The sequence below is a fragment of the Oreochromis niloticus genome, linkage group LG5 (genome assembly GCF_001858045.2).
Source record: "Oreochromis niloticus isolate F11D_XX linkage group LG5, O_niloticus_UMD_NMBU, whole genome shotgun sequence".
Lineage (NCBI taxonomy): Eukaryota > Metazoa > Chordata > Actinopteri > Cichliformes > Cichlidae > Oreochromis > Oreochromis niloticus.
In genome coordinates this window covers 24,647,237-24,674,911 of record NC_031970.2, presented here as the reverse complement: position 1 = coordinate 24,674,911, position 27,675 = coordinate 24,647,237, and the positions used below count along the sequence as shown (strand labels likewise).

At 39.8% G+C, this 27,675-nt stretch overlaps 1 protein-coding gene across 2 annotated transcripts; it reads right to left on the bottom strand.

Moving 5' to 3' along the window:
- Window positions 1-1,621: 1,621 nt before the first annotated feature.
- Window positions 1,622-20,579, bottom strand: kdm5ba (lysine demethylase 5Ba). 2 transcript variants are annotated; one of them, XM_003441348.2, is made up of 27 exons: window positions 19,887-20,579; window positions 15,849-15,926; window positions 15,354-15,476; window positions 14,403-14,573; window positions 12,327-12,452; window positions 11,544-11,637; window positions 11,317-11,423; window positions 11,054-11,212; window positions 10,788-10,907; window positions 9,535-9,693; window positions 9,016-9,197; window positions 8,567-8,729; window positions 8,263-8,382; window positions 7,890-8,084; window positions 7,464-7,645; window positions 6,969-7,093; window positions 6,715-6,865; window positions 6,291-6,411; window positions 5,735-6,090; window positions 5,205-5,343; window positions 4,945-5,124; window positions 4,640-4,798; window positions 3,732-4,151; window positions 3,481-3,571; window positions 3,206-3,390; window positions 2,827-3,090; window positions 1,622-2,697 (listed from the first exon to the last, which is right to left on the bottom strand). In XM_003441348.2, the coding sequence occupies exons 1-27, from the start codon at window positions 20,037-20,039 to the stop codon at window positions 2,560-2,562; spliced, it is 4,461 nt and encodes a 1,486-aa protein (XP_003441396.1). In that variant the 5' UTR covers window positions 20,040-20,579; the 3' UTR covers window positions 1,622-2,559. The 2 variants fall into 2 exon arrangements, with proteins under 2 accessions (XP_003441396.1, XP_019214533.1); XM_019358988.2 differs by lacking the exons at window positions 15,354-15,476; window positions 15,849-15,926; window positions 19,887-20,579 and adding an exon at window positions 14,724-15,331.
- Between the last annotated feature and the right edge of the window lie 7,096 nt (window positions 20,580-27,675).

Below are 27,675 nucleotides of genomic sequence, written 5' to 3'. Positions count from 1 at the left end.
AGGTGCAGATGGTAAAGCTTTACAGGATGTGAAAATAGTTTCTCTAGATTTGCATGCATGCATTACAGAGGCCTAAACTATTTTAAGTGTGCACTAAGTGAGTCTGTCAAAAGTGAGAGTATCCACGTCCTGCCTTGTCTACTTAGAGAAAACACAGACTGTCTGGGCTGAGTTACCAGAATTTCTTCTGTAATTTTACACATTTCTTAAAATTTAAGCCCAAAGTGTAGCACTGAAAGATTTCTTTCATTTCCTCCAGCAGAATTTCTATATCATGTGGAAAATGTAGGATATACTGTCAGAATAACACTTCTTCTTCTTATATTAAACTATTTCAGGGGTTAAATGTGCAGGTAATCATCTTTACACCAATAGAAAGGGGGGGTTTCAGTGGTCTGGCCGGTTAAGGATCAAAGTGGGCTGTATGTGGCCCTTAATATAAATTGAGTTTAACATCCCTGTATTAGAGGCCACAAAACTTCCAGGGTTAGAAGACAAGACTTCCTGCCGTTTCTCCTCTTAAAAACGTAACCATTTGTTATTAACAGTTTATATCCTTTTTCTTTCTTTCCCTCATATTAACTACATGCGAGTAGGGATACTACTAGTTTTTCTTTTGTGGTCATTTTCTTTCTCTTGACATGGATGTAATTTATGCTTTTACTTTGGCGCCCTCTATTGGTCACATACTACATTGCAGAAGTTAGTACTTTGTTTTTAATTCTGAAAGACTGGGTCAGACTCTGCTGAAAACTTGCATAGGTCACTCTTTTTATTATTATACTTCATTCAATAGAATTAATAAATCTAACTGGTGGAGACTCCATCCACATGTTTAGTAAGACCACCCGTGATGTATACATGTTGGCTCAGCCATCGGACTCATGCACAACTGTCTTCTTTGGTCAACAGCCTCCTTACCTGTATCTTGTTGCATACTGTTCCCTGTACGTTAGCATGGACCACAAGTAAGGGCTATATATTAATTTTTACAGAGTTAGTGTATCTAAACATATGAACCTCAGAGTACAGTATAGACTTAAATTGCAAACTGTTCAAATAAAATAAGATAGTCAACTAAACAACCCTTTATTGGGTTTTAAAAGAATAGTTTTATGGAACAGTATGTCAAAAGTTGTGCACGAGAAAGAACATAATCACAAGTGAATTTCATTTTTGGCTTGCCAGCAGACACTGGAGCCTGTGATAGTGTGTGTATGCTGAGCTCTTTGTGCAGTTTATTGAATTTACATATGAGGAATTTAATTATATGAGTGGCAATGAATACCTGTGTCTGTTAAACAATCACAAATAAATAATGTTTCCCCCCCCCTCACTCAAGTTTGAATGAAGTATGCTTTAAGCTCAGTTATTAACCGAAGGCGATGAAATAAATTCTGAAGTCTCCCCAACAGGTTGAAGTGACTGTTTCTGAAGCGATCAGTTTACCTGTGACTTGTGTTCATTTCCTGCCGGCTTGAGGATCACTGAACATCTTTTCCTCTTCCAAAATGGATGGAAAAAAATAAAATTAAAAAAAAAACAAACAAAAAGAAAACCGCTGAAAATCCACAAACTAACTTTCATGGTATTCAACGCTGAGTACTGAGGAGTCCAGCCGTACAGGAACAAATGTTTTATTTTATAATGCAAACCGCAACATATGAATTATATTATTTACCCAAAGGAGCAGGAAAAAGGTCATATACCCGTGGCAAAATAAATCACACAGTCTGTGTTAAATCTAAGTCCAACACATATATCAGCCTCAGCCATAAAGGGAAAATCCACCCAAAAAACAACATGTACATTCCTTTGATGTCGGACAGTTCATTCTTACTTTGTGGCTTTAATTGAGTCTCACCCAACAGCAGGAATATGGGGTCCAGGACTTTTACTTTCCTCTGCAGACATCGCAGAAGGAAAACCTGACTTTATATCAAAGTCAGTGATTTGTGAAAGGATCGTTGATCCATTTCGGTTTTGACGTGTACACAAATTTGAAGTGAACTGTGTATCATAGGGTTCATAAAGTGAATTCTTCAGGGTTTTTGCTTTCGGAAGGCATTTTATCAAAGTTTTTCTACGCACAAATATAGCTCAGGTGAAAACTGAACTTTCAATTAATCTGTTCAGCTATTGCTTAGATAAATAATATTTACTCTACAAGAAAAAAGATAAGTTTCACATTGTTCAGATGCATGTAAAAGAAAAACAAACTGTTCTAAAATGTCAAACTGACATTTTTTTGGTTGAAAAATCCCTGCGCTGTTGGTTCTTGAAACATGTTACCACATCTGCATCGAGTCTTGGAAAGTTTCAGAAAGGATTAGTTGACTGGCTGAAAACCCAGCCATGTGAGAAAAAAACAAAACAAAAACAAAACAGTGACAGAAGTCTTTAGTAACTCTGGGGGAAAAAGAAGTAGCACCATGTTCACTGAGGGCAAGCCAGAAGGTAAAGGGGAGAAGCCGCAGGACACACAGAGTTCAGGTGTGCACTTAAGTGCTGCAGCATCTGCAGTAAATCTGCTCATCCTTCAACATGACTTTTTGGTCTTTATTCTGCTCTGCTGTATTCTGGCTGTGTGCAGCTTATGCAAACATAATCCTCCTTCTCCGCACGCTCAGCAGACAGACCGACGCAGATCTGGTGAAACCACTGATTGCAGTTGCCGTCACACTGGACCCAGTTTACCTAAAAATAACAAGAGGAGATACAATAAATTTTCCCTTTGTATTCTTAAACTTCAACTAAACAGGCACATAAGTCAGTGATCCATATTTACATAAGTTGGTGTAAATACAGCAGACTAATGAAACTCACCTCATCACCCTCTGGCTCTCTGCACCACGGTGCAGCACACAGCGAGTAGTCTTCTTCTGAATCTGAAAGAGCAGGGTCAGACGACGTGTGTGTGGGCGAACCGCTTCTCTTCGATTCTTCGCTCCTTTCTTTGCTTCTCTTGGGCTTTTTCTTGCGACACTTCTTGGCCTTCTCGCTGTGCTGAGAATCGGAGCTGTCCTTACGCCGCTTGGTCCGCTTGCTCTGAGTGTTCACGGCCTCCTTTTTCAGACTCGACACGCCATTCTAAGCACAACATACGAAAGGTGGACTTAATAAAGAATAGCATTATGGCATAATGCATTTGGTGTGACATACAGTATCATCTAAATGTAGTAAACTTAGTAGGAGCTGTTGTTACCTTGTGTTGAGGGCTCCCTTTTGGAGACTTCTGGTCCTGTTCTGTGCTGTTCCCACAGGGAGGGCTCTGTGAGGGCAGGGGGACCAGTTTGTAGAGTAGATATCTGTACAGCTGCTCCGTCTCAGGCAGAGTGACCTGCAGCAGGAATCCCTCCACCATCAGCTCCTCCAGCTCAGGACTTAGTCCTGTGAAAAATTAAAACAAAATGAGCATCAGAGTTGCTGTGAAAAGTGAAACTGCAGAGAGTGCTTAGACGAAAAAGCTTTGACACTTACCGTGGAGCGGAACAGACTGGTGCTCTGTATAAAAAGATGACCCACTCTTTTCCTGAGGCAAATGTGAAGACTCTCTAGGTCCAACTCTCACCTGAAACAATTAAAAAAGCCATCAGTGGCTGTAAATGCTCAGTGTCTAGTGTTTCCATGATGGTGTCTAGAAAACGGGACCCCTGATGGTGAATTACAATAATTCAGACCACAAATGCTTCACTTAAATCAACAATGTTTACAAAATAAAAGCCACTGACCATCTTTGACACGTTCTCGAGTACTCCATCTGCACAGGCTTGCTGGACTCTGTGCTGCCATCTCACAGTCCTCTCGATGAGGAACCGCAGAGCGTCGCCCTCTGGCAGGCGGACCCGAATCCTCTGAAGGGAGGCCAGCAGGGGCAGGACTTTGTCCAGAGGTGGTTTTCTCGACCGCTGGCACAGCGGGCACAGCCAGGCCTGACCGTACTCAAGTTCTGCGGTTGTTGTAACACAACCGCAGTGGAAAATGTCTCGACAGAGCTCGCACTGCATCATGGCTCCTGAGGGAGCCTTTTGGCAAACACAAACACTAAGTGCACAACAGCTTTCAGCAGGAAGGAGCTTAGACTCGTTTGAAGACCTCAGAGCCAGTAAGATCTCCATCTCCCTCTGTCGGACCTCTGCGAGAGTGGTCATCTGTGAGGAGAGAAAATTAGATGAAATTAAAGACTAATCTCAAGCCTAACAACAATGCCTCTATTAATATATGAACTTTCCCTGATGGGACTTCTAATAAAGGAAATCATATTTTTCCCCCATTGACTTTCTGAGGAACCCTCCACTCATCGTTACACAGATTTGTGCCTGCTAAACCTCATTTAATGCTAGGTTAACCTGCTGAAGGTGACCAAGATAGAGTCAGAGTCACTGCTTCTAATACTTGGGATAGGTTAAATGGTTGAAATGGCACATTGATAGACAATATTTACTCTGACAGAGTAAGGAAGAACAAGTGAATAAATAAAAAGATCAGTTTTTATCTGTTTATAAGTTATAAAAAAAACAGCACTTCTTAACAAAGAAAGATTCTGGAGTAAAGGAAACTATACAAGAGCTAGTTTTTAGTCCTAACTATACTGAAAAAGCTACTAGAGAAAAAGAAAATTTGATGCAGCCATACTTACAGCAGAGGCAGAGTCCTTACTCTCAGAGAGAGCTCTCTCTACATCACACACAGAGTCCAGTTTTGTTGAAGTCTTTTTAATGATCTGTGGAGCTTCTTTCACTTTTTTAGATTTTGACTTCTGATATGCAGACCCGATGTCACACCTTGGGCAGAGGACCTGAAAACATGATGACAAATTCTATTAGAGGCGCTTTTCAAGTTCAGGAAATTTGCCACATTTATAGTTTTGTAATATTTGGCACTAAATTTTCATACTGATGCATAATGATTATATTGGTCAGCCACATTTGCATACGCATTTACCTCTAGAAGTGAGAAAGGGGAGTTTTTTAATAGGAATGTCTTTGTGGCCGTCTCCTTCCAGCTCTGGACATCACTGACAAGGGCCTCCAGTCGACTGAGCGGGTCGAGCTTCACTGGGATGCCCTCTGCTCTGAGAACCAGCTCAGAGAGGCTGTCGAGCACAGGAATACGTCCCCCAAGCTGTAAGCACAGACAAGATTAATAATTCAGTTTCACCCATTGCTAAAACTAAAGTGCTGAAAGCATAAAGTATGATTTACCTGCAGTGTTTCAGCTTCATGGAGCCATTTTTTGGCCTTGGTGACGACATCCTTCAGCTGCAGACAGTTGGGCAGATAAGCAGGGATGTTTTCTACTTCCTGCAGAGCAGCTTCAAGGGTTTCTATGCCCTGATATGGCCTGTGAGGAGGCGTCAGGGTTAGAAAACAGTGTAGATGTTTAGGTTTTATACAAGTAATAAAGAAATAAAATAGACATTTCTATAAATGAAAGACCATAAGCTCATTTGTAGTATTTGGTTTATGTTCATCCATTAATGGGTTAACCACTGTCACAGCATCATAATCCACTTTATCCACCATGACCCAGCTCTTGTCATGGCCACAGACGTGGCACATTTCACGCCGTCTGAAGTTTTCAGCTGGTTTTACACTTTCACGCAACACAAAATGTGAATTTTACTGCATTTTCATAAAGTTCATTAGCTGCAATAACCTTGGATTTTCTTCATTTCTGCCTTCTTTCATCACGATGTGAGCATTAAAGAAGATGTGAACCTTCATATCCTCACCTGGCCTCCAGAAGACTGAGCACTCGCTCCTCCCACTGCTCTGACACGGTCAGCAACTCCTGCAGACGAGCCATGGCCCTCTCCACAGAGCTGTGAGGGGCCAGGCCTACACCCTGGTCTATCAGCCTCCTCATCGTGTCCAGACACAAGCTGTCCGGCCGACTGCTGGCTTGCTGAACGGTCTCCAACCATCGAGCCTGCTCCAGTCTCTCTCTGAGAAGGGGTAGCTGCGGCAGCTCCACGTCCAGGCCCAGACTCACATCCAGCAGGTCCTGCAGCTCCAGCGCGCTGGGTGACTCATCAGAAAGGAGGCGTTCACTGCGCTGCTGGAAGTCATCCACCCGAGTCAAAAGGTCCTGGAGATCACATCCAACAGGTATGACTTTGCAATATTAGCTCGGACACACTAAAGTCTAGAGAAACTGCCAAACCTTGGACACATAAGGACTGAAGTTGAAGCAATTTTCTCAAGAGACTAATAGCTTGGAATAATTACATTTATACAATTAAAAATTGTATTTATTAAAAATACAAACAAAAAAACCCAACAACAAACCTTCAGTAAAGGAGCCTGTCGGATGTTACATGGCAGGCTGTCCAGTTGTTTGACAAACAACCTCAGCTCCTCCACAGTTAACTCATTCTGGCTTTGGGACTTGCCTCCCCCAGAGCGGTACCTGAAACACAGATTAAAGCTGATTTACACACCACTTAGCACTTTGACTGGCAAAAAAAAATTAGAAAACACCACGAGCAGATGAGCTCAACAACAGCAATTTACATAAATGTGAGTCAGCTCACACTAACAGAAACTGGAAATCTGTCCCACAAAACAGGTTGTTCCAGAAAATAACAAGAACATGACATAATTGTGTAATGCCTTGTGTGACCTTATATGAAACTGAATCAACATGGCCGTTTCACAGCAATAAAGATGGAGCCACGAGCAGCGTGGAACATTTCAAATCAGATTTCAGTACCTCGTCTGCCTCTTCCCGTTGAGAAGCTGCTGTGCCGTCACAGAAACTTTATCGGCCTCTGAGGCAATTGTACGCAGCTGATCCAGGAGGCTGCTTTGAGGAAACGCCTTTGTTTCCGCTTGCTCTACCAGGATGTGAAGTTCCTCCAACCCTAACCAGGAAAAACAAGAGTTTGTTAGAAGAAGAGTCCAAACTACATGTTAACATTTGAGTGACTCGCTGAGATTACAGAAAGTGCGTCACGGTGGTGGCACCTTTTTTCTTGGTTCCTTTGTTTTCCACAATGTCCTGAACATTAGACACCCAGTCTTTATATGAATTGGCACGCAGCTTCACAGATGCCATCAATGGGTACAACTCATCCAGTGTAAACTTGTAACTGGACAAAAAAAAGAAAAACGAAACTTGGTGAATAAACTGACAAATGTCATTTCAGTTTTCAGCAGAAAGTCATAATCGCCTGTGCCAAACATTACAAGCTCCAAACCTTGTCTTTATAAAGAAGGCAGGCTGGCCTTGCACAGCCTAATATTTGTAGGTTGAGTAGTAGTTGGCGAGAGTATAAAGTTACTTTTTTTTGTGAAACAGTGCTTAATTTTTTATATTTTTCAGGGAAAACTTGCTCCAACTTTTACTTCACGTAACAATTAAAGTAGGCCATTCAGCTGAAGCAGACCCCTTGTGACAGTACATGAGAAGAGAATGCATACTCATTTTCATATTCAGTGTTCCTCTGATTAATTACTTACTGGAGTGTGAGGTTGATAGGAGGACAAGAGCAGAGGTTCTGGGTGTGGTACAGGCAAACCATCTTGTCAGGACTGCAGGCACAGGTGATGCCAGACAGGTAACAGGTGGTCAGACACTTGAAACACTGCCGCGCCTCGTCTGGGAGCACCTCATAATCAACCTGTCGAGACTGCATCACACCCTGGGGACACAGATTCAGTCGTTAGAGCAGCACAAGAGGCAGAGGAGCCAAATGTGACATATGTGTACCCAAAAAACAAAATCTCTCGAGCAGAAACTTATATTGTGACAAACATCTTCTTTAAAATGTTTAAGTTCTCTCTTATTGCGGTCTGATAGATGAAATCTGTTATTTTGTGCTTCTTTTTGGATGGCTGTAATGTGCATGTTTAAAAACACTGGATACTGAGGATGAAGCTGCTCACCATTTTAGTGATTTTCTCTCGTAGTTCCTTCTCCCTTTGGATCATGATAACCATATCCTCATGCAGAGTGGCGGCCAGGTTGACATCCATCGTGTCTGCTTTAGTGGCCATGTTGCAAACCATCTCATCGTGGGAGAAGACACAGTATCTGTTCAGCTGGCGATAGTGATCCACACAGCCACGGCCAAGGGGCATCTATCAGAAAACATGGAGATCGAGGGGTGTTTAAGAGGAATGAGTCAATCATGTGGCGCCAAAACAGTAATATTAGTAACAACAAGCTTCTGTTTAGGGTCTAATCCTGGATTAAGCTTAATGAAAAAAACTGCAAACTAAGTATAGCATTATGTGATACAGTACAAATATTTCTTACCCAGTCCATTGTGCAGAAGTTGACCGCTTCAGCAAAGTTGAAACCCTGGTTGAATCCACTGTGGTAAGCTCTGGGGAAAGTGATGACGAACTCACCTGCACACTGGTTGGTGCGATAAATCTACAGGTGAAAATACAAGACAGAAATGTTCCATGAAGTTGTTTTAAAATGAATTAAATCTCAAAACAAATGAGTAAGTAAAACAGTTTAAACAATGTTGACATTTAAATCTTTTTAATTTGATTTCCATAATTGTGTAAGAACATCATGTATGCGCAAATTTGTCTTCACTGTTTTTATTTACCGGGACGCCGTTGTTCATCAGCGTGTTGGGATTCATGATGGTGACCAGCTGATGAAGGAGGTCTGGCTGAGACTCAAACAGCTCAGGAGCTAGTTTCTTCATGACCGCCTCGAGGTGCTCTGCAGCATAACCAGGAGCCCCATACCACGTCTTAGGCTCACCCCTGCACATGTGGACAAACCTCTTATTAAAACAAACAATCACAGTAACCCCGTATGTAACATATTCGTATGCATTATAAATAAGTTTCACAATGAGTGACACTCCTGTCCGTTTGGTTTTTCCTTGACTTTGAAGTTCAGATGAGATGTGTTTCTAATGTACACATATACACACGCACACACACAAAACTGCTTTTAGAGTTTAAAAAAAAACAAAAAACAAATCCAAACTCCCAAATTAAAAATCATCATCATTACAGTTACACAATAGAGTTAGGTCCACTGTACCAGTGAAGATAGTTTATGGAGTAGCTCCAGTGGTCCTCGATGTGCCAGCAGAAAGAGGAAAAGCACATGCCCACGTACAGCCAGGGCACCTTCATGCCACAGATGTCGGCTGTAATGTGAGTCAGCACCGAGGCGTCGAGGACCGGCATGTTGTTCAAGTTCCAGCCGCTGGTCAGGTAATGCTGCAGGTAAGCAGACAGGCATTTAGACAGGTCTAAATACTCCACTCACTCAGATATAGCCCAGAAAACTTTTAATATGCGATTGCAAACATCAGTCATGCTTATTTTTACTGTTGCCTGCCAGAAATCTAACACCACTTTTTTTTGTGATAATTCAGCTGTAAAAGTTACCATGCTTTTAGAAATTAAAAACATTAATATACATATAAATATTAATTACATATAGACAACTATATATATTGTCTATTGTTATTTAATGTTTTAAAGAAAACAAAAGGAGACAAAGCTTTTTCACAGAGAGAAGGCACAATACATTCCCATGACAGACAATTTGTACCTCATCCTCAGGAGAGACTTCAAAATGGCCGTTTCTCACGGGAAAACCACTCCCAAACTCCTTGGAGGCGATGTCTGCTCCGTACTCCACAGTTACATCCTCCTCGATGGTACTCACTAGACGCCAGAACTCCTTCTCCACCAGCTCAGTAGGCACCATCTTAATAGAATTAAGAAAAAAAATAAATAAAGGATTTATATTAAAGCATTTCTTTGTTTTGTGACATAATGGAATCCAGGGCCGTTTTCCTTCTTTTTTAAAAAACTGGTTTATGATGAAAATGGCACTTTCGTGCACTGGATTTTGTACATGTTTATGGTCTTGTGCACACAGCAGTTAGTAAGAGCCAGTATAGCCTCTGTTTTGATTGTGCAAGCTGTCACATTTGGAGGTCATGCAATAGTATAAATAAATAAAGTTGTGGGAAAACTAGTTTTACATCACTTCTGGTAAGAAATGCAAGAAATACTCAAAGTTGCTTACAACGCGGTTTAAAAAAAAAAAAAAAAGTTGGTAAACTGGAGCGTATTAAAGAATTTCTCAATTTGTTTTTTCACTTCTGATTGTTGTTATTCTACTTCTATCATGACTGTTTGTGCCTGCTTTATATCTGATTAGTGAAATAAATTTGAATAAAGTCATTGCACTTCCCCAACTTATCATAATTGTACTTAGTAATAACTTAATCTAGTATATTTTTCATATTAGTGCTCATATGTTTGAGCTGAAAAAAAAAAAAAAAGATGAAATTCTCAGTTATGTTGATGGTTGGTTAAAAGACATTATTATAGCATAAACTCATTGGCCAATTCATTAAGATAGGTCTGGTCAACTGCTTATTAATGCAAGTGTCTAATTAGCTAATCACATGGCAGCGGCTATCACAAATGAGTATCACAAATGAGGAAGAAAGGTGATTTAAATGACACTGAACATGGTGTGTTTGTGGGTGCCAGTCTGGCTGGTTTGAGGATTTCAAAAACTGCTGATGTGCTGAAATTTTCCCCACAAAACCACCTCTACTGTTTATAGAGAATGGTTTGAAAAAGAAGAAATATTTAGTGAGTGTCCATTTAGCCCATTTTTGTTGTATATTGAGAACCTTCATGCTTACATTTCCAAACCATTAAGCTGCTGACATCAAACAGAAACAAGAAACTGGAACTTAAAGACTTTACTTTTGACTAAAATGAAGTGCGAGTATCAACAAAACAGACTAAAGGCTACTCAGTGTATGTGTGATGCAAACTCACATGAACTGGCATATTGAAATAATCAGACTTGAAGGAGTCAGCCATGTCTCCAAAAGCTTGGAGGGTGTAGCTCCTGCTGGCCTGCTCAAAGCCAAATGCAACAGGTGGTTTGCCACATTCCTGTCAAAACCAAAAGATGGTATATGAAGTTAAAACAAGGCACTTGGGATTATACTATAATTGTACATGTCAGACAGGAGACTACACTCCAGTTCACGGTGATGAGCAGACTTGAGCTCCCTGAGGGTGGAGGAGGTATAGCTCACCTCAACCAGGCACCTGGGGCATCTCCAGTCGCCTTTGGGAACATCGTGGAGCGGAGGGATGAGACAGAAGATGTGATAGCTGTCATCACAGCCGTCGCATAACAGCAGGCGGTCCTCAGCGCTTCCACTGCCACACACCAGACACATGTAGTGGTCCACCTGATGAGACAGAACACTTATGAGGATGTACCATGTACAACGTAGATCCATTTAACAAAACAAAGTAGTTGGGCAATAAATTTAGTACATAGGAAAACATTTACTTTATTCACTGGAGGTTTGATAATTTTATCTAATACAGTTTCTTCATATTCAGTTGTATCCTTGTGATCAATGGGCTCCTTTTTCACCTCAGTGACTGCCATTCTCACTGAAAGACAAGGACGAAGATTGATTGGAGGCTTCAGGAATCCCCAATAACACTCAGACCCATTACACAAACATTTCAATTTATAAATCTATCAGTACAGGTCGGGTTTATTTTTCTTACCAGGTTCTGGTTTGGCAGCATATGTTCCCATTCTCCTCCTCAGGTTGGGACGAGTCTCACGAACTTCTCTGGGTTCACTTTTGACATAGCCCCTCTGGATTGATAGCGAGAGTCAGAAACAGAGTCAGCTGTACTTTCAAAACTAATGTGGGAATATAACTAGTAAAATGCTGTCATAATGACAAGACAGAAACAGCTTGTTTTAGAGCTGAAACACAAGCCTGTCAAGACAAATGCACAACACTTTATTTAAAAAATAAATAAATGATAAATTTAAAAACGCATGCAGCAAAGAGTCATTAAGAATGCTGCACACTGGAACAGTGCCCACTATTCTTGCGTCAGCTAAGCCTTCCTGCAGTTCTTCTGCAGTAAGGGAGTTGTGTTTTGCCTACATGCCCAGCAGACATGTGGTTTTCTGGTTCCTGCTGTTTTGCTGCGACTTTCACAGTTCCTTTAGCCTCCATTACAGTCAGTGTAAACTACCTTTTTATAGCCTTCGCCTGCTTCGAAGGCATCAATTAGCTTCGCTGGAGATCAGATGGTTAGAGGCCATAGTTGTTTAAAGTAACCACAAATCTGGAGAACAAACTCTACTGCCAGCAGCCAGTAACAATTATTGACCTGACCTTATAGGTGAAAATGAGTTCATCAAAGCCTAACAATTAGATTGAATTTACTCTGAAATTCTTAAAACTCTTTGCTCATCCTGACTTGCAGTATATAACACAAATAAGTTAAGATTCAGAGGGAAATGTCAAAGATGACAGACAACAGACTCACCTCAGATCTCATTCGTTTGGCTCGGCGAGCAATGCTGCAGGTCTCCTGGGGCTGGACAGACTGGCGCTGTGGCAGGTCATGAGGGGTGTACTCCTTATCTTTAGTGTCATTGGTCAAGGTGGCCGCCTGTAGGAAGAAGTGAATGACACCAAATTAAAAACACACAGAAAAACGATTTAAAACGATTTAATTATCAAATATCTGAGGATCTCTACACTCAAACATGGCTCTCAACATTTGAAAGTACCAGAATTGAGTATATGAGTTTCAAAAGGTTAAAGTTTTAACGCTGTGGTGCTTCTATTTAAAGACATCAAACAAGAAATGTCAGTCAGAGTGTAGATCTGTCAACAGATTTCATAGTTTAAGTCAAACTTGCAAGTTACCTGCATCTAAATTTGGTGCCAGTGAATTTTTACTGACAGTTTTAACTTTTAGGAATTTGTGTTGGATAAAATCAGTCTTTGTTACACTGGAAAAGTCACTCTGACAACACCTTATTTTGGTGTGTGCATAATGTAAGGTCATAAAACACTTGAATTTACATAGTGGAAACTTTTACAATAAAAGCACATCAAGTGCAAATAAAATTCCTTCATAATCATTTGCTTTCAAGACACTGTCAAGAGACTGAACTGCACTGTTTTTGGTGTGTACTGGATGAACGTTAAGCAACAGTACTACATGCTTTGTAGTCGTGAGGTCTGTACTACAAGGCTAGTTTAACATAACCAGGATGTCCTGTCTGTTATCTGGTTTCACTTACCCTAAGATCAACAATCAGGTTACGTGGTCACATGAAGCTGGGCGCATAACTCAATAAGTATAACCCAGAGTTTCCCAATCTAGCTACCAGCACATTAACATGAAAGAGGTGACATTAATGGCATCTGACCAGTAACAAACATGGACAGGTCTACTGGCAGAATGGTTGGCCAAAACTATTAAAAAAAAAAAAGAAAAAAAAAAAGAAGTGAGAATTAACACATATAACAGGCTTAAAGTATATTACAAATAAGCGGTACGAGTGTCTGTAACAGGATAAGCACTGTATGGTAGTACTGTATTGAAAAGGACTGTATTAATGTGTGTGCACTTTAAGCTCTTTGGCCAGTGAGACTACAAAAGATCTACTACATTAATAAAGTTTAGCCTATTTAAAACCAGGAAAGAAAGCTGGCAAAAATGCTGACACTGCAAGTTAACAACCTTCTTAGTATCACAGCTGTATTATTAAGACGTGGGAGTGTCTGGCAGATAATATAATTGTTGTTCCATTAAATTAATGTTTAGATGTGCTTATGATAGTTTTCCTTTTCAATCCATCAGCTGCAACAATCTGAGTGCAAGGATTAAATATAAAGACATTATTCACATGTAGACTTACTCTACTTGCAAATTTTATATAGGGTCAACAAGCACAAATAGGTGCCCTGTTCTTTAGACCATCCACACTGATATCCGTGGAGTCTTCTGGGAATCGTGACGCTATTTTCCAGAGATTTGATCGGTCACTAAGTGTTGATTTCACACCTGCTGACCTCTAAACTAGAACATAGCCTGCTCAGGAGGCGGTTAGGTCTGCAGTATAAGTTACCATGGAGATATACTCCAGCAAGAATTGAACTGCTATTGCAATTTTGAAAAGCCAGGGTTAACCCTGGAGTTACTTTCATATGCCTGCTTTGTACTACAGGCCTCTGGTTGATCTAACCTCTGACGCACTAAAAATCACAAAATAAACCCCCTGTTACTCTTTGATAACTGTGCACAGTATCACTGTGGGTGAGAAGACTCAAGACACTGAAGTGTTTATGACCAGGCTGTTTTTTTCCATCATATTCCACATTTACTCCATTCAAATAATTATTTTTCTGTCATTATAATCCGACCAATAATTTTGTGTACATTTAGCCTGCAAACAAACAGTCCCCGGTCATTGCTCCTGAGTTCATCTCCTGTGTACATCTTGGAAGAAACTAATGGACTGCAGAGTCTTCCAATAAACATCTAGCCAGCTGTGAACCAGACTGCCTACTGTTACTCTGTAAAAAGAAAACAGGTGAGAGTACGTACAGGGAGATTGGCTCCAGTCTGGAAAAGGTTATATGGGTAGAGGATTCGCTCATAGTGTGCCCGCAGATGGGAGCCAATAGCCTTTCCTGGAGCAAAGCCCATCTTGACGGAAATCTTAGTCCAGCGGCGTTCTCTGCAGACTGCATCAAAGCCACCCTCTTCGTTCACCAACTTGCGTGAAATAAGTGAAATAATAAATTTAATATCAAGTAAGGCAAGTTTACTGGTGTAGAAAGCTGTTGTACTGACAAGTGACAAATTAAATAAATAAATACATAAATAAATAAATAAATAAATAAATAAATAATGGAGATGAATTGCCTTAGTAGGAAAGTCATTTTCCAAGTCTCTGCTCTCAGCTGGGGAGCAGGTTTCTCAGCCACTATGGAGGGGGTTACTTTCACCAGGACAAGTGAAACCAAACAATCTTAGTTAAATCAGGGGTTCCGATTTGGGGGCCAGGGACCCCTTTACAATCTCATGCTGATAAAACTCTGGGTGCTTTGTGATGAGATGCCGCTTTAGGTTGGCTGGCTTCATTTACTAATGCTCACAGACAAAGAACACATTTTGGTCTTCCATCATCATTCTCGATAAAGCCAAGATCAAGGTAAATGTTGTCATACTTTCTCATTTTAGCTGGTTTGGCTTTTGCATTACTTAGTAATGTGGACTGACTTAAATATTTTTCCATTGTGCTAATTAGCTCAACCGCAGATGATGCATTTACGTGCCACTACATGCCAGGTACCATTACGTGTTTTTGCGGACACGCTCTTATACATAGCCTCACAGCTCCTCACTGTAGTACTTAAAGGTTCAGGTTTTTCCTTTAATTTGTCACCCATCTGCTGATTCACAAGTCATAAAAATCAATCGTAATTCAGTTGTAACGTATTCATGATCACCCTCTTAGATTCATAACTGTAGCGCTAGTGGGGATTTTCACACCTTATTCAGTTGGTACAGGTCCAGAATCTTTCTTTCCACTTGAGGAATTTTCAGTTTGCATCCTTGTAGCTCCCAGAATTTTGCAATTTGATCCAGGAAGTTGAGTTTAACTCTGGTCTGAGCCTTAAAGAAAAAAGAAAAATTGTTTAGCTCCTCAAACAATAAGCACTGGAGTTGTAAGAAAATAATCTGAGAAGTACTAAGAACTCCAAAAAGAAGCGCACAAAAAAAAGAAAAGAAATAAAATTACTGAGTTACTATCTTTCTGCATTCTCTCCTACTAGTATTAACATTTTTTAAAAGACAAAAGACTGCAGAATACGTCTGCAGTCTTTTCACGGCTCACCATGACATGATAGTGATCAGATATTTTGACGATGCTGCCATTTTTATTTTTGAAGGACAATGAACAAAAGCAAAGCGAGTGAGGCAATACCTGAATACAAAAGATGAGCAAAACTGGATTTTTTAAATATATAAAGATGACAAATGTACCTCAAGCTCATTAAGCCGTTGTATTCGCGGTGTGAATTTAAGTCTGTCGACATCACAGGCAAACGGTGGCTGCCAATCCTGAAATGAGAAAAAAAACAAAACACAAAATAAAAAGACAGACCATTTTAAGCAAGATTAGACTAAAGCTGTGACGATTGGACTCAATGAAACCTGCTTTTGTTTGCAGATTTTTCAGTTTCAGTTGTATCATCATATACAGCAAGATTCCAAGTCTACTAGCAGTAATCATCATCATTACACTCAAATGAACCAATGTAGAGGAAAAAGCTGATGTTACCAAATGAATTAGGCTTTAGTCTTTATACCTGTCTGAGCTCCAAGTAAATACTTCAATTTCAATACCTGAATATAAGATGCGAGTACTGCAGCTTGGCACATAAGAATGAGGCAAAGACAATGGCATAATGAGAAACAGTAAGCCATTGTTTCATAAGAGTCAACATTTTAATGCTATTAAATATAATGAGTGTAAATATGACAAAAAGGTAGTAAATTTGTCAAACATAGGTTTGCTTAATTTCTGCTAATTACCTATTAATTAAAGGAACTTGTCCCCACTTTCACTTAAAAACTTCACTTCGATGTCTAACCGCAAGCGAAGCAACTGAGCAAAACAACTGTCTTACAAACTAAAACACTAACCATGCTAGACTGCACAACTTCCTGTATGACTAGTTGTAACTGCAAGTTCAAGATTCAGGAAAATGATCTCAATTTTGTACAGTTCAATGTGTGATACAAAACAGAGTGTTATTATAACTGTGTTAGTCTCACATATTATCAAACCAACAATGGTAAATGCTGTCATACAGTTAAAGGACTGTCTCAATTACTTCCTAAGAACAAAGAAGAGTTAAAAAAAAAAAAGAAGTTTATTGTGGAGATAAGCTTTTCAGGTTTCACATTTGTTCTTCTTTAGTGTAACAAGCACTCATAAAAACTACTATACAGAAACCTTCTCTCAGTTATTTGTTGTTGCATTGTGCCTTTTATTATCGACTAATGTTTAGTCTATAGAGTTTCCACATTGTGAACATGTATCCATTAAACTTTCTGTGCCTAAAGTGGCGTCTTCGAATGTACTGTTTTGTCTATTCTGGAGTCAAAAAGGCCAAAATGTTCAGTCTGTGGGATTCTGTCAGAACATGAAGCATTCTGGTAGAATATTATCATCGTTATTCAAACTAAACAAAAGATGCAGGTTACATTTTCTTTAATGTTTCAATGGCATTGTTAGCATTTTTTGAATAGTCTAAATATTATTAATACTGACGGAAAACAGATGAACAGATGCTGTAAACAGCTTGTGTTCTCAATGTACATAACATATGTTTGCACTGTAGGATCTAATATCAATAGATTATAATTTTGTAACTTTTAGTCATTTGTGATAACATCCTAACCTGTGATAAGTATACAAAAAGGGAAGCCATTTTTACTAAAAACAACAACAACAACAAAAACAACAAAACAAACAAACAAAAAAACAGGTCTGTTTTCTCTTTTAAGACAACTACATTTACATGCCAAACCAACTGAAACAGTACTGTAATGAAAAGGAAATGTGGCAAATTTACATATACAGCCTGATAATGCGACCTGCAAATTAGTCTAACGCTCCTGATGCGTTTCAATCTTCAACTATCGCAACATTTCTTAAAAATGAACACAAACATTTAGTGTTAAGACTGACCGCCTACTGTATGCAGCGTTACCAGAGGCTCTTTAAAATGTCACAGTCAAGATTTACTGGGCCTGGACAATGAGTGAAATGCTGGCCAGAGAAGAGATAACAATAGCTGCATTAACACCACCTTATTGTTGGATTAGTCTAAAAAAATGTTGCGGCACCAAAAACAAAACAATCATTTTTGAAAACAAATAGAAATGCGCTCTGTTTTACTGACCATCCTCCACAAGTCTGACCACAGCAGTTAAGACTGCAAGCACAAATTTTGGTCTCTACATGACTCAAGCCCTCCAATCTCAATCCAAAATGACAAATACAATTGTGAGAAATTAACCACAAACAGGCCTGGCAATGTCCCCGAAAATCATCTGCATGTGTGCTACTAACCTCTATAGTCAAAATGTGCCCCATGTAAAACCCTGAAGGAAACTCTACCTGTATACCGTGCACCAAATAAAATCACTGATCAAAAACAGGTTGTGGTGCAGTGTTTACTTCCTTTTTCAAACATTGTCTGAACCGTTTGTACATGGGAAAGGGTTAAAAGAGAATAAGGAAACAAAGAAACGGGGCTCTCAAATAAGAGCCAATCTATAATCTCTGGATTGTATATACCATTTGCACGCACAATTTGCAGACAAAAAATAAAACTCCAGGATCTCTCTCTTTACAAATAGATAGAAATAACAGTTAAAAAAAACATTAAAATTACAAACTTATACATTTGTCCTGGTACAAAACCCAGCTCAAGAGCCCAGTTTCCATCTCTTCAAGGATTTAAGATTATTTATTAGTCTATCTGAGCCACATTTTGAGCCAAATTTTTCAGAACAAACTGCTGGTGCTGACTTATAATTGTGAAATGTAAATCATAGTTTAGACAGCACAAATAGATCTCGAATTTCAATCCAACTACAGTCAAAAAACTATCAGCAGCTAATCATTGCTTACACATTTACCCCACTGGCTTCTTTTGTTTACATGAGCTGTGCATTTCAGCCATTTACCCAGCAAACACTGAAAGCAGTCACCCCACCCATCCGCTTTTGATGACAATTCAATCCCTTGTACTCATACCCAACGGGTTAAAGTGTGCAAAATAACCTCTTTTTTTTTTTTTTTTGAAATGCTTCCTGATTTCTGCTTTAGACGCATGGCACACATGTTAAAACATTTCCACCCAGGGCAAAAAAAATAAATATACATTTTATTTTTTTAAGTTGACAAAGAGAATACCTGGAAAAAATTGCGTCAGGCATATTTTTTTTAAAAAAAAATAAAAAATTCAGTTCAATCTACCCTTTTAACGCATGGACACACCCTTGAATAAAATATATGCCCACTACGGTCACATGTCTCAGAAATAAGGTCAATGGGACATTATTTTTGCATTGTGTTAGCTCTAATATATTTACGAAAAAAAGCCATTTTATTTTCAGTATTTCCTTACAGACTTTGATATTTGACCCCTGAGACGTTAGAGAGGTGTGGATTACGCCAGGCTAATCGTCCAATTAGAATTATTATTAAAAATAGCCCTGGATTTGCTTCCATAATAGCGAAATAAAGATTAGCCTGCAAGTATAAAACTATCTGGTTGATAAACTAACGCTAGTAGCAGTCGAGAATAACCGTCATTTGAGTGGATAAAGTTGATAAAACTACGATGAAAGAGAGATGAGTGCTGTGTTTCTACGACCCTTTTCTCCATAAACAGTTGGCCACCGAGCACGTACGTTAGCCAGCGTGAGATGTCAGAAAACTGCGGCTTTAAGCGGGCCCCCACTGATGCTAGTCAGGTTAATTCACCCTGTCTAAATCCGTCAAATCCTGCTCAGATACTTGGGCTTTACATTTAACCAAGTGCGCAGAAATGGTGGTTAAACTATTAGTAGGTCAAGTCTAGGCGAGCCATTTCCGTGCGCAGACTCCAGGAAGCACTTCATTCTGCGCTAACGTAAACAATTTGCATCATATTTTGCGTACAGGCAAACTTTTGCGTTTGAATTTTTTTTTTTTTTTTATAGCGCTCTTTAAGTTGGGTGACCCTCTATCATGAATCCAGGTCTGGTTTGTTTTCACGACTAAGCCCGACCAGGACACAGGTTTCCTCTTGAATGGCATGTGTCTGAGAGCTTCCTATTGCCGTTACAAACACAACACAGTCCAGCTCGGGCTAGCTCACTATTCTTACTCGCAGGCGCAATCCGCCATGTTGAAACCTGTCTTAAAAACACAACTTTGCCTTCTAAATTAGCCACAGCGGCAGAGGCCAGCACACCGTGCAAACACCACGAATAATTGTCAGAAATAAAAGAATTACTCACCGGCGGTGGTCGGATCTTGCAGATACCAGTTTTCTCTGCAATTGGTCGTATTTTGTTGATGTACGCAAAAGGGTCGGCAAATTCCTCCCAGCTGGGCTCAAAAACAGGGCACTCGGGAGGAGGAATGAACTCATTCACCTGCGGCTGAGTCATCGTTGCATCTTCGTTATGACTCCAGCTGAAATATTTTTTAAAAAGGGGGTTCCTCAAGCCGTCTGTGCTTGCTTTGATCTCCAGCCTTTCAGTTCATGTCCACTCTCCACTCATTGAACTCAAAGACGAATTATCTAGTTGGAGACGAGCTCTGACAGCGAGGGGACGTACACGTCCGCTTCGACAAGTAGACACCCACGAATTATTTAGGCTAACGTCATTTTTGCGCCGTTTTCGTGCGCAAACACGCACTTTTGTTACCGAGATAAAAGTCAAAAACGGACTTTGTCTAAATTGACATTTTATTACATCAATTTAAGGTGTGCTTTCGTAACACAAAGGACTTAGATGGCTGCAAATCTGTGGTAAGATGGAGTAACTTTATTTTAGTTTTCACAGCGTTTTAAAAATATACTGTAGTTAATACTTTATTAGCGAGCAGTTTAGGACTATATAGCTTATTGGTTCAGTGGTTTCCTCACAGATGATCGCTCCCTTGTTGGGTGCGTTTGGTTATTTCACCCTGTGGTGAGACAATGCTCCTGTTCTCCCCTTCTCAAATAAAGACAGAAGCCTCACTCCGCCCGGCTAAGGCGAAAGAGTAACAGACGTTACCCGGTGTTCACTAATCGAACTCACCTTGAAGATCTTTGCGCGCTGACCGGCACTTTGTTTTTAAATGGTCTAGAGAAGCTCGTTGATTGGCAGAGAGGAGTCATATGTTGATAGTTCAGCCGTTTGCGTTTTTAAAATAAACATTTTCATTGAGTCAATTTCATTTGTTTGACGCCAAATTTATAATAATGATAATAATAATAATACTACTGCAATATATTATTTTTTATGCTATAGATAGCTTGTTGGTTGTGCTACAATTGCTCTAAACATCAAACTTCACAAAGAGTAGACTTTGGCTCTGAAAGGCTACTCTTTGTGCCAAAAACTAACCCCCCCCCAAAACAACAACAACCCGAAAACTTATCGCAGCAGTGAAAAGTTTTTTTTTCTTCAGTTTTTGCCATATTTGTCACACTTGCATGCTTCAGATCAACAAGCAAGCAACAAGGGGGGGGGGGGGGGTCATCCAGAGGTGGACTTGCTGGTGTGTTTCGGATGATTGTCTTGTTCAGTAACTTGAGTGAGTTACTCAACATTCTCCTTTGGGTACAGAGCTTAAGTCACGGTACCACCACCATGTTTTACTGTTGTTATGAAATGCTGTGTTAGTTTTACACCAGATGTAACGGGACTCAAACCTTCTGAAAGGTTTAACTTTTGTCTTATCAGTCCCCAAAATATTATCCCAAAAGTCTTGGTATTTTGGCAAATACGAGAGAAGACTTTGTCCTGTTTATGGTCAGCAGTAGTTTTCTTCTTGGAGCAAAAAAAGAAAAAAAAAATGGAGGATGCCATTTTTGACCAGTCTCTTTCTTATTGTTGAATCATGAACTCTGACCAAAGCTGAGGGAAGTGAAGCCTGTGGTTCTTTAAATGTTGTTCTGGGTTCTTTTGTGACTTCCTGGATGAGTCATTAATGCGCTCTTGGAGTAATTTTGGTAGGCTGGTCACTCCTGGGAAGGTTCAACAGTGTCCCAAGTTTTCTCTGTTTGTGGATAATGGCTCTCATTGTAGTTCACCGGAGTTCCAAAGCCTTAGGAAATTGCTTTATAACCCTTTCCAGACTGAGATGTCAGTGACTTTGTTTCTCAGTGGCTTCTTTAGATCGTGGAATGATGCGTTGCTTTTTGTCAAACAGGTTCTATTGAAGCGATTTCAGGGAGTAGTCAGGCATGGTTGAGGCTAGTGAAAATGAACTCAGTTTTTTAAAAATTGTGGTTATTAACTGTTAATTCATGATTTAACAAGAGGGGCAGTTCCTTTTCCACACAGGACCAGGCATGTTTGAATAGCTTTTCCCCCTTAATGAATAAAATAATTTAAAAACTGGACTTTGCCTGTACTTCGGTTATTTTTCTTTCATATTAAAATTTGTTTGATGATCTGAAACATGTGTGACAAATATGCAAAAAAGAATAAGAACTCAGGAAGCAGGCAAATACTATTTTTCTCAGCACTGTATAGAGCTGATTTGAATGTCCCTGTTTTCTGTTTCGCCTAAACTTTCTGTTGGACAGTAAACTGGCAGGTGTTTTTTAATGTATGCTCACTCTTAACAAAAACTGCTGTTAGCACTGGATATTTTCTTCCCTTCTGTCCCAAGCAAGTGAAGAACTTTTAGTCAGTCTGGTAACTTTGAACTCATAATGACATGGTGGTGAGTGGTGTCCCAGAAACGATGTGGGCTTCATAGATAATTGGCAAACCTTCTGGAGGAAACCTGGTCTTGTTAGGAGAGACGGCATCCATCCCACTTTGGACGGAGCAGCTCTCATTTCTAGAAATATGGACAAATTTATTAAACCCCCCAAAATATGACTATCCAGAGTTGGGACCAGGAAGCAGAGTTGCAGTCTTACACGCCTCTCTGCAGCTTCTCTCCTCCTGCTACCCCCCCAAAAACCCATCTCCATTGAGACTGTGTCAGCTCCCAAAAAGACAAAAAACAAACCAAAAACCAGCAATAAACAACTTAAACATAAAAAATCACAAAGAAAGAACAATACAGTATCCACATCTGAACCAAAGAGTAAAACAGTGAAATGTGGATTATTAAATATTAGGTCTCTCTCCTCCAAGTCTCTGTTAGTACATGACTTAATAATTGATCAACAAATCGATTTACTCTGCCTTACAGAAACCTGGTTGCAGCCGGATGAGTATGTTAGTTTAAATGAATCAACACCCCCGAGTCATTCTAACTACCAGAAATCTCGAAGCACAGGCCGAGGGGGCGGTGTGGCAGCAATTTTTCACACCAGCCTATTAATTAACGAAAGACCAAGACAGACTTTTAATTCATTTGAAAGCCTGATGCTTAACCTTGTCCACCCCAGCTGTAAAACTCAGAAACCAGTCTTACTTGTTATCATCTATCGTCCACCTGGGCCTTACACAGAGTTTCTCTCTGATTTCTCAGACTTTTTATCTGATTTAGTGCTCAGCTCAGATAAAATAATTATTGTGGGTGATTTTAACATCCATGTAGATGCTAAAAATGACAGCCTCAACATGGCATTTAATCTGTTATTAGACTCAATTGGCTTCTCTCAAAATGTAAAAGAACCCACCCACCACTTTAATCACACTCTAGATCTTGTTTTAACATATGGCATAGAAACTGAACATTTAACAGTGTTTCCTGAAAACCCTCTGCTGTCTGATCATTTCCTGATAACATTTACATTTACAATAATTGATTACACAGCAGTGGAGAGTAGACTTTATCAAAGTAGATGTCTTTCTGAAAGTGCTGTAACTAAGTTTAAGAATATAATCCACCCACTGTTATCATCTTCAATGCCCTGTACCAACATAGAGCAGAGCAGCTATCTGAACGCTACTCCAACAGAGGTCGATTATCTTGTTAATAATTTTACCTCCTCACTACGTACGACTCTGGATACTGTAGCTCCTGTGAAAACTAAGGCCTCAAATCCAAAGTCCCTGACTCCGTGGTATAATTCTCAAACACGTAGCCTAAAGCAGATAACTCGTAAGCTGGAGAGGAAATGGCGTGTCACAAATTTAGAGGATCATCATTTAGCCTGGAGAAATAGTTTGCTGCTTTATAAGAAAGCCCTCCGCAAAGCCAGAACATCTTACTATTCGTCACTGATTGAAGAAAATAAGAACAACCCCAGGTTTCTCTTCAGCACTGTAGCCAGGCTGACAAAAAGTCAGAGCTCTACTGAGCCAACCATCCCTTTAACGTTAACTAGTAATGACTTCATGAACTTCTTCACAAATAAAATTTTTATCATTAGAGAAAAAATTACCAATAATCATCCCACAGATGTAATATCATCTACAGCTACTCTTAGTACCATCAATGTTAAGTTAGACTCTTTTTCTCCAATTGATCTTTCTGAGTTAACTTCAATAATTAATTCCTCCAAACCATCAACGTGTCTTTTAGACCCCATTCCTACAAAACTGCTCAAAGAAGTCCTGCCATTAATTAATGCTTCAATCTTAAATATGATCAACCTATCTCTAATAATCGGCTATGTACCACAGGCCTTCAAGGTGGCTGTAGTTAAACCTTTACTCAAAAAGCCATCTCTAGACCCAGCTGTCTTAGCTAATTATAGGCCAATCTCCAACCTTCCTTTCATATCAAAAATCCTTGAAAGAGTAGTTGTCAAACAGCTAACTGATCATCTGCAGAGGAATGGCTTATTTGAAGCGTTTCAGTCAGGTTTCAGAGCTCAGCACAGCACAGAAACAGCTTTAGTGAAGGTTACAAATGATCTTCTTATGGCCTCTGACAGTGGACTCATCTCTGTGCTTGTCCTGCTAGACCTCAGTGCTGCATTCGATACTGCTGACCATAATATCCTATTAGAGCGATTAGAACATGCTGTAGGTATTACAGGTACTGCACTGCAGTGGTTTGTATCATATCTATCTAATAGACTCCAATTTGTACATGTAAATGGAGAGTCCTCTTCAGACACTAAGGTCAATTATGGTGTTCCACAGGGTTCAGTGCTAGGACCAATTCTATTTACATTATACATGCTTCCCCTAGGCAACATCATTAGAAGACATAGCATAAATTTTCACTGCTATGCAGATGACACGCAGCTCTATCTATCCATGAAGCCAGGTAACACACACCAATTAGTTAAACTGCAGGAATGTCTTAAAGACATAAAGACCTGGATGGCCGCTAACTTTCTGCTTCTTAATTCAGATAAAACTGAGGTTATTGTACTCGGCCCTGAAAATCTTAGAAATATGGTATCTAAGCAGATTCTTACTCTGGATGGCATTACCTTGGCCTCCAGTAACACTGTGAGAAACCTTGGAGTCATTTTTGACCAGGACATGTCCTTCAACGCACATATTAAACAAATATGTAAGACTGCTTTCTTCCATTTGCGCAACATCTCTAAAATTAGAAATATCCTGTCTCAGAGTGATGCTGAAAAACTAGTTCATGCATTTATTACTTCCAGGCTGGACTACTGTAATTCACTATTATCAGGATGTCCTAAAAACTCGCTGAAAAGCCTTCAGCTAATCCAAAATGCTGCAGCAAGAGTACTGACAGGGACTAGAAAGAGAGAGCATATTTCTCCTGTTTTGGCTTCCCTTCATTGGCTTCCTGTTAAATCCAGAATTGAATTCAAAATCCTGCTCCTCACATACAAGGTCTTAAATAATCAGGCCCCATCTTATCTTAATGACCTTGTAGTACCATATCACCCTATTAGAGCACTTCGCTCTTGCACTGCAGGCCTACTTGTTGTTCCTAGAGTATTTAAAAGTAGAATGGGAGGCAGAGCCTTCAGTTTTCAGGCCCCTCTTCTGTGGAACCAACTTCCAGTTTGGATTCGGGAGACAGACACTATCTCTACTTTCAAGATTAGGCTTAAAACTTTCCTTTTTGCTAAAGCATATAGTTAGGGCTGGACCAGGTGACCCTGAATCCTCCCTTAGTTATGCTGCAATAGACGTAGGCTGCCGGGGATTCCCATGATGCATTGAGTTTTTCCCTTCCAGTCACCTTTCTCACTCACTATGTGCTAATAGACCTCTCTGCATCGAATCATATCTGTTATTAATCTCTGTCTCTCTTCCACAGCATGTCTTTCATCCTGTTTTCCTTCTTTCACCCCAACCGGTCGCAGCAGATGGCCGCCCCTCCCTGAGCCTGGTTCTGCCGGAGGTTTCTTCCTGTTAAAAGGGAGTTTTTCCTTCCCACTGTCGCCAAAGTGCTTGCTCATAGGGGGTCATATGATTGTTGGGTTTTTCTCTGTATTTATTATTGTGCTATCTACTGTACAATATAAAGCGCCTTGAGGCGACTTTTGTTGTGATTTGGCGCTATATAAATAAAATTGAATTGAATTGAATTGAATTGAATACATCATTTATACAGGGGTAGTCTTCAGAACAAATCTTTTCATTCTTCACAAACCCACATCCACCACACAAGGTATTTCAACTAATACCACCCCTGAAACTCACATGGTGGGACTCATCTTACTAGGTGTGAGCATCTGGAACCACATCACAAAGAAAATGTGCTGGCAGCTATAAAATCAGGGCCGTTAGTGATGAAGAGTAGACCTCTCATAGCGTGAACCACAGAACATAAGTTATTACAGAGAAACTGGAGACAGTTGGGTTGAACAAAATTATATTCAGAACTATAAAATCTACAGCTTAAAACTTTGCTTTGCAAGGAGGATCAGACTGGATGCAAACGTAAAAAATGCTTCTAACACCATATCGATAATGCAGACTTGCTCACATGTTAACACCTCGTTTGTGGATTTAAATGAATAATGTGCCAAACTGAATTTCAGATGGTAAGTAACTTAGCATTTCCAGTTTTACTTGTTTTTGGGACCAGAAGTCCAAAACCGGGAAATACACTAAAACCTACATGCAGTCATGTGATGGAAAAAAAAATGTATTCACAGACTTTGTGTTGTCTTGTGAAAAGCAAAGTGCACTCTTACAGTTTCGAGACGTATTAAGATGCCAAATAAATGTTGGAGCACCAATATAAAAGCAGAAGTTTTGGCAGTTTGCTATTCTGGAGCATTCAGTCAAGACTGAGAAACTAAAAAGTCCAAAAGCTACATCTCAGACAGGCCTCAGTTATCATGTTAAATGTTAAAGTTCATGACAGTAAAATTAGGAAAAGGCTGAGCAAGTATGGCTTGTTTGAAAGGCCTTCCATGTGAAAGCCTCTTCTCTCTAAAAAGAACATGGCAGCACAGCTTAGGTTTGCAAAGTTTCATCTGAGCAAATCATAAGATTTCTGCAACAATGTCCTTTAGACAGACAAGACCAAAGTGGAGATGTTTGACCATAATGACCAGCACCACATCTGGAGAAAACAAAAGCACAGCCTATCAGCACAAGTAGCTCATATCAACTGTTAGACATGGTGGTGGAAAGATCATGATTTGGGCTTGATTTGTAACCACAGGACTCAGGCATCTTACAGTCACTGAGTCGACCAGGAACTCCTTTGTATACCAAAGTATTCTCAAGCTTGGCCGACACTGGGGCAACACGACAATGAGCAATAGCAGAGCAGCAAATTTACAGCAGAATGGCTGAAAAAGAAAAGAATCAAGGTGTTGCGATTGTTCAGTCAGTCCAGAACTCAACCTGATTAAATGCTGTGATGGGGACTGTGAGAGCTGTGCATGCATGAATGCCTGTAAACCACAATGAACTGAAATAACACTGTAAAGAAGATTGGGCCAAAATTCCACCATAACGATGTGAGACACTGACAAAGTCAGACAGAAAACGATTCCTCAAAGTTGTTGCTGCTAAAGGTGGTTCTACAAGCTACCAAAACATCAGTGTACTTAGTTTTTTCCCAGGACTGTTAGAGGATAAACTGAGTGATTACCTGCTTTTTTGTGCTCGATAATGTTTCAGTGTTCAACTGGCATCTTTTAACTGATTATAAAAGAATATGCTAAAATAAAGGAAGAAACCAAATTTTCTTTCAGGAGGAAGCTGCAAAGGACTACATTCAACA

Excerpts from the sequence above, each read along its gene's own strand:
- kdm5ba (XM_003441348.2), bottom strand. The coding sequence starts at position 20,039 with ATGACTCAGCCGCAGGTGAATGAGTTCATTCCTCCTCCCGAGTGCCCT. Across the intron at positions 14,574-15,353 it reads ACCTGTACCAACTGAATAAG|TTGGTGAACGAAGAGGGTGG; the intron begins GTGTGAAAATCC and ends ATTTCACGCAAG. Across the intron at positions 5,344-5,734 it reads CTCAGTCTTCTGGAGGCCAG|GCCATATCAGGGCATAGAAA; the intron begins GTGAGGATATGA and ends GCCTCCTCACAG.